Source organism: Alosa sapidissima, chromosome 1 (genome assembly GCF_018492685.1).
Source record: "Alosa sapidissima isolate fAloSap1 chromosome 1, fAloSap1.pri, whole genome shotgun sequence".
Taxonomy (NCBI): Eukaryota; Metazoa; Chordata; class Actinopteri; order Clupeiformes; family Clupeidae; genus Alosa; species Alosa sapidissima.
Window position 1 is genome coordinate 43,582,474 of NC_055957.1, and position 7,008 is coordinate 43,589,481.

A 7,008-nucleotide genomic window follows, 5' to 3' on the forward strand; every position below is an offset into this window, starting at 1 on the left:
AACCATATCATGATATTATATTACAAGACTACAATTTTCATGAAAACAACATGTGTATATAAATGCAACATTTTCAGCAGATTATACCAAAGGGTATTTACATCTCAAGAGAGATGGGGTAGGGACTACACTGATATGTTTAGACTTTAGAAAGTCTGAATTTCTAAATGGAATGTTTTCTACAGTAACAGGCATAAATATGTGGAGGTAGTTCAGGGGATGTCAGATCACTGTTACTTTATTGAGTTCCTGATCATGTCTACATGACATATTTTCCCATTTGTTATTTACATCTTTTTGTTAAGTCAAACAACTGAAACAAGCAACGTATTGTACAACGTAACAATACATCATCATTACAGATACATTCAACAACTTAAGGATTTTTCTAAAGATGTAACTTCTTTCCTACAAAGTGATTTTAGTACATTAAATACTGACATGCTCAATAAGTGCACAGTGCACAGCAAATAAGATACACAGTATATCAGATTATTGTTCATCAACACAGCACACTTTGCATTGTCATTGAAACGCACATTTGGCTAATAGCCAGACTCTGTTTTTGGTGCAAAATCTGCACGACTTCTGGAAGCATTACCGACCCCGAGTGCATTCGCACAGATGTTGTTGTTTCACTCTGTGGTCTGGTTGAAGAAACTGCCATGCAGCTTCAGCCTGTGGAGTCTGAAAAAAGGGGATGATTAACTGTTGAACCACTGTGAACAACCCTCATGGATTTTTTCTTGTTTCAATTGTTTTAATGATGCAATGATATATGCATGTTAAGCTGCAGTTGGCAAGAAAACCCCCCCGTACTTCTACCTCCACCTAGAGCCTGTTATTTGTTTCGCAAAAATCCACAGCTCCCGGTTCTTCTGGTCCAATCAGAGCAGGGCTGTATGAGATCTGACTGTCAATCACAGTCTGGTGCAGTCTGGGGCGCACTGATGAGCACGAACTCAATGAGAAGGTGCTTGGTGGTAGTGGGGGAGGGGCATGAGGGTTTTAAACATTCAACATTTTGGCTAAGTCTTCTCAATCTGTCAGACTTGCCAGCTGCAGCTTTAATGTAACTGTTTCAAAAGGATAATTTCCTGTCCCTTTCTTTCATGTTTTCTTTCCTTGTTTACAAATGTGGTTGGATCACTCACCTTGACTCTCTCCGGCTCTCTTGGTCCTCCTTGGACTTCACAAAGAGTGTCTCTCCTCCACCCTGAGTCAGATATGCAAACTCACCATCTTTCGAGGTGAAAATCAGCCTGCAAACAAACAAAACACACACACACACACACATCTCTATCAATCACATTTCATTCCAAGTTGAGTTGCCAGGACATCACAAAATGAGCTGTGACTGAATAGAAAGAACCGGCTATCATTCACTAGGAACTTGTTTAAATTCGGTGGTGGTACTTACTTGGACTGAGTTTCCCCAGACTTGATGCGCAGTCTGCGAATCATGAACTCATTCTTTCCAAAGAAGCCCGACAGGTAGGAGTCCCTCTCCCACTTCAGCTTGATCATCAACAACTCACCGATGTCCACATCAGAGGCCACAAGGAAAGAGATGGTGGTGTTGCTGGACATGCTCGGCCTGGGGAAAAGCAATAAAGCATATCATAAGCGTATAGCATAGACAAGGCTGTAGAAGTTGAATGAATAGAACGGTATTGCAACTGCAATTATGATAATTATAGTGAATAATAATTGTGAATATTTTACATGTACAGTAACATACAGTGACACAGAAGACCTACAACATAACCATCATGTCACACATTTCTGTTTTTTGAACCTACAGCATAGCATTAACACACTAACAGCAATTGTGATTTATAGAGAAACACCAAACTGCTTTTCTTATCACTATGAATGCTGTATATGACAGAACTATACCAGAGTGTTCATAATGTCCACACATACACAGTGACGGAGATTTCCTCCCGTTCTCCGTGGGTTCCGTAAAGGGACACGAGCATGGGCTGCTCTACAACACTGAGGTTCTTCTGACTGAACACATGGACTTTCACCTGGTAGTGGAAAACTGACACAAAACATATATCTTCATTCCCTTGAATTAGCACAGTCCGTTTAAATCTTAACCCTTCTTAACTCCTCTTTCTGGCATTACCACAACAGAAACTTTCTAGCACATTGACACTTAAAGTCCCATGATATGTTTCTGTGAAAATACATTCAAACACTTAGACTCGCTAAGCCCTTGTGTTCAACAAGTTCTAATTCAATAGTTCTAATAGCACTTATAGTATAGGATCCATAGATAATCATTATAATGTGTTTTTTTTTTTTTTTAACTATTCACTAAGGTTGAGTGCAGACATACTGCATAGATACCTTTGTAAGGCATCAGCTCTCTGGTCTTGAGGTACATCTTGGCACTTCTGGTGTTGCGTATCTTCTTGACACCATAGCCCAGCTTATTGCAACGGTTCTTGCGGCAACTCAGGCACAGGCCCTTGTAGAAGGCCTCCTTGGAGCTGCAGCGATACACCAGGCTCTGGTGCTGCTGGTTCACCAGGGAATCGATGAACAGGTGGATGGATCTCTCATGAGAACACTTCACAATCTGGTCCATATCTGCAGAGATGAAGAACAGGACAGAATAGTTGGCAAAATGAATTCATCAAAATGTACCAAACATACATCCATGTGCACATACCCTGTGAATCACTCAAAATGAGGGATAATATTACAAGATTACAAATCAATAAATGTATGAAAACAATAAAAAACAATATCTTTCTACATACTGTTAATGCCAAAACTAGCAATCATCTTCATGGTGTTCTGCAGACTGCACCCAGGCTGGAAAGTGCCACCGTTGGGGTAGATGTCAATATGCCCCACAGGCCTTTGGATACCGATGCTCAGGTCTGGTGAGCCTCTGGTGTTGGTGTGCAGGACATCCACAAAGTTGGCATCATCAGGAGAGAGACGCCTTACGTCTTCTGCATTCTCAAAGCGGGGACCCGCTGGGTCAAGGCCTACAGAATGGCAAAGGGAGAGATATAAGGAGAAAGAAAGAAAGGAACAGAGATAAGTTGCTTCATTTGATAGTAAAAAACAAGGTGTGTTGTCTTGGAGTAAAGCTGTATGTTTGCTCCTGACAGTCAGAGTGTAACAATGGCTGACCCTGTCTGTCATATGAAAGAAGTGCACATAAAACACACTCATAGACGAACACAAACTCAACCATAAAAACACAGAGCATACATGAATCATTATGGTCATGGTGTTATTTTTGTGTGCTCTTTTCGGATGAAGTATATAGTACAGCTTGAATGGGACAATAGCACATGTTTATCCATATAGTGTAGCTAACTGAAGAGTATAGATTCAGACTCAAATGTGTTACTGAAAAACAGTCATATATTATAGAACTAATGGCACACAACTGAACCACACTCAGATCAGACTAACAATGCAAAAAGATCTCACAATTTTATAGCACTATGTTTGTGTCTAGTCAACAATGGGGACTTAAGTCAACAACAGAGACTGAGCAAAAAAGAATGTGCATATCCAGTCCAGTCCATCCCATAATTGTGGGCAGGCAAGTGAGGAGACAGAGAGCCCACTCAGACCTGTGATTCTGTTGACTTTGTGGTTCATGAGGTTTCCTGCGACTCCGGCCACATGTGCTCCCAGGCTGTAGCCAAGCAGGTGAAGCTTATCCAGGGGATACTCGAGGCTCTGTGCAAAGAAAGAGGCCGTGCTGAACTAAAAACCACAAAGACGTGCAATAACAAATTGGAAATATTTAACACATCAGTGTTCAGTGGAGGAATATGACATGCTGAGGAGAATGGCTGTCAGTTTAGACAGACCTGTTTGGTGTGATGTAGAGAGGTGCAGCTTTGTTGTCCAAAATCAAAACAACTTGTAAAACGCATTGTATAAATGTAGCCTGTATCTGAGGGTAATAGTGAAGTGTTGATTTCCCTAATAATCCTGTTCCTATCTTTTTCATCAGTCCCTAGATTTGTTTACACTTTAGATCAGTAAGGAAACACAAATAGCCTAATAAGAATAATAACATGGAAATAGGACTGTAAAATACGATATTAGAAGGAAACATCTCTGTCATCAGGCCCAGAATTGGCAAAATTCTTTTCATTGTTGAATAGAAAAAAACCTTCCAATATGAATTGGTTAAATGATGTGGTTTTGGAATGTTTACAACAAAATTATAACATTTGAATCCTGACCCTTGCTTTCTCACCTCCAGCCAGTTGGCAAATTTGGCCACATCCTTGCCCACCAGTTTGGTGTTTTCCGCGGAGGTGGGGTAGTGTTGGCTGGCTCTGTCTAGCCAGTCCACCACGATGACATTGGCAGTGGGCTCCCGCTCGAAGAGTGCCGTCACCAGCTTGTGGAGCCAACTCTCAAACAGCCCGGCAACCTATCAAGAGACACGGTCAGTAGTCAGACGCATGCTTACAGCGCAGGAGAAAGCAGTGTTTTTTTACCACCTGTCATTAGCACGCATGGCTAATGGTGTGTTAGCAACGCTATTAAATGGCATGCCTGGTAAGATAACGGTAATCAATTGTAGAATTGTAGGTATAAGTAGCCTACTGTAATTATAGGAAGGAACTTGTCCTACTTTGCAGCCAATATGCCCACGGGTTAAATTGTCTCCTACTGGAGTTCACGTTAGAGTGCATGCATTGTACTGTAGGTCTATAATTTATTTTACGATGTGTTATTTCTGCACCTGTTGCTGTAGCCTACGGAGGAGAAAGTACATGGACTTAAACTTCGACTAAATCTATTCACGACACTGGTATATGCAAGCCTAAGGCGCACCAATACGCACCGACCATCCGTGGATGACCACAAAAGTTTGCGAGCTGAGATTGAATCCACATTCGGAGATACTGTCCCTGTTCCCGAGAGTAAGGTAGCAGAGATCCTCCTCTGGATCTTCAGAGTCCCGCACTGAAAACCTGGTTTCGATGTTACTGTAATCTTCAGTGTAAAGAGTGGAGTTGCCTGGAAGCGCAAAGGGAAAACATATCTCAACACTATTGCACCTGTTTCAGCGCCCTGGTGAGAATATGTTTTTCCATCGTCCAGTCTTCAATTTCATTTATGATGAATATTGCATATACAAATATCAATTCACTGGCAAATGTAACAGGACAAAAATGTACAATTAATGGTTTGATCAATTTAAGTGATATTAGTTGGGATCTTAACTTGCCAATTAATTGCTTTGAAGTAGTAAAATCATTATCACTTACTGGAGAAAACGGACTCAGTTGTCGTGTTTAAAGGTTCGCAGCTCTTAATCAAAGAAAACCCAATCACAAGAAGCCATAGACTTTCTTTTCCCATATTACAGTAGATTCAGACGTGTTAGTAATTACTTTGTATCGGAAACAGTATGAAACCGTTATATTGTTCCGTGATATGTCTCTACCAGTTATAAACAATCTAACCTTCCTGGCAGTGGGCCTGGATTTATATTAAAGAACGACTCTCTATACCCGTTTTCTATTGGCTAAAAGTGAGACAGGGCGTCACCGATTGCCTTGTCCCAACAAACATGATCGCTCACGCGTGACCCTGAATTTGAAGGACTCAGAAGCTATGCCTACTGAAGCAGACTGCGAAGGTGCCTGATGTTATATATATATATATATATATATATATATATATATATATATATATATATATATATAAGTGATATTAATTTCAATTTCAATTAAATTTCCCTTAAAGAGCGCCAAAACATTACACATGTCCCATGGCGCTTTATAGAATGTTAGACAATATTAAGATATAAGCCACGTGCTTCCTGGGGATGGTAATTTTGATACCACAGATGAATAGAGACCCAGTCAGACCAATAGTATGAAAAATCAGGAACAGAGTTTATTTACAATGATGCGCATCAAGGGAGAGACAGCATGACTTCACTTAAAGATCCATCAGCTGCTCTAACTAGACAAGGAAATAGTTAGGGTTTAAGTATCCTTCCAGGCTGACGGGAGATGGCTTTGGTCATCCCATCTCACATGGACTACACTGAATCTGACTCTGATTAGTGGCAACCTGGCAATCCGGAGCAGATAGCTACTGACGCAGCCATGCAGAACAGTGAAACACTGCAAAGTCATAATATTCCCGCTTATCTCTAAATACAGTCACACACAGATATACACAGGGACAGTAGATATCATACAGTCATTACATAGTATCATACTTTTAGTATCAAAGTGACCCACTAATGAGAAATGCAGAACATTAAACCACATATTGGCATATTGGGCATAATGCAGAACATTAAACCACATATTGGAATATTGGACATAATGTTCTATTCCACTTCCTCTCACTGGGGGTAGGCCATAAGAAAATAACAACCTCATACATCTTCTCATCTTTTTGGCACTGTCACACAGCATATACAGAACCCCACAATTTCATGAGCCAATGCACAAGAAAAGGCTAGCCTACAGATGAGATGACATTGGGTATCACTATCTTATGAGTAGTGTACAGTATGATGACCACACTGATTCTAACCGTGTTGAGTTAATATGATGCTTGCATGATTGATTAAAAAGAACCAATATGAACTCTGGAGCTCTCTATTGGTAGCACAGTCACCACAACATTGTTTTATGACTATTGTGGCAGGGGAGGTGTCTGTCTCCGACTGCATATTCTCTGGAAGTGCATCATTGTCAGCGGTTGCTTTTCAAACCATGAGATGGGGATATTGTGATAGTGATATTGGAATCAGAATCTAAGTCAATTAGAAAATATATATATTGAAACACATATTATGAAGATGACTTGAAACCCCTCTGGCACACATGCACTCAGGATTCTCTTGAAATGTACAAGACCATCACCAACCCATTAAAGACAGGTGTTTTTTTTTTCCTGAAGCATTTATTTTGGGTTGTAATGTGCTGCATGTTTTGGGTAGATGTCAGTCTTCCATCTCTCCCAATCCCACTCCACTATCTG

The 7,008-nt window shown here is 40.6% G+C and overlaps 1 protein-coding gene across 1 annotated transcript; it reads right to left on the reverse strand.

The window, feature by feature from the left end:
- Positions 1-222: 222 nt before the first annotated feature.
- On the reverse strand, positions 223-5,463 carry LOC121679448 (lipoprotein lipase-like). Its single transcript, XM_042058285.1, has 10 exons — positions 5,271-5,463; positions 4,844-5,019; positions 4,247-4,426; positions 3,609-3,717; positions 2,775-3,008; positions 2,359-2,601; positions 1,927-2,047; positions 1,421-1,597; positions 1,155-1,262; positions 223-687 (listed from the first exon to the last, which is right to left on the reverse strand). Exons 1-10 carry the CDS (start codon positions 5,362-5,364, stop codon positions 636-638), a joined length of 1,494 nt encoding a protein of 497 aa, XP_041914219.1. The 5' UTR covers positions 5,365-5,463; the 3' UTR covers positions 223-635.
- Between the last annotated feature and the right edge of the window lie 1,545 nt (positions 5,464-7,008).

What these genes read in the sequence shown, in the direction of transcription:
- LOC121679448 (XM_042058285.1), bottom strand. Translation starts at nt 5,364, where the DNA reads ATGGGAAAAGAAAGTCTATGGCTTCTTGTGATTGGGTTTTCTTTGATT. An exon ending in AACTGAGTCCGTTTTCTCCA is followed by an intron (nt 5,020 to 5,270) that starts GTAAGTGATAAT and finishes TTGCGCTTCCAG; the next exon opens with GCAACTCCACTCTTTACACT. An exon ending in TGCTAGTTTTGGCATTAACA is followed by an intron (nt 2,602 to 2,774) that starts GTATGTAGAAAG and finishes TCATCTCTGCAG; the next exon opens with ATATGGACCAGATTGTGAAG.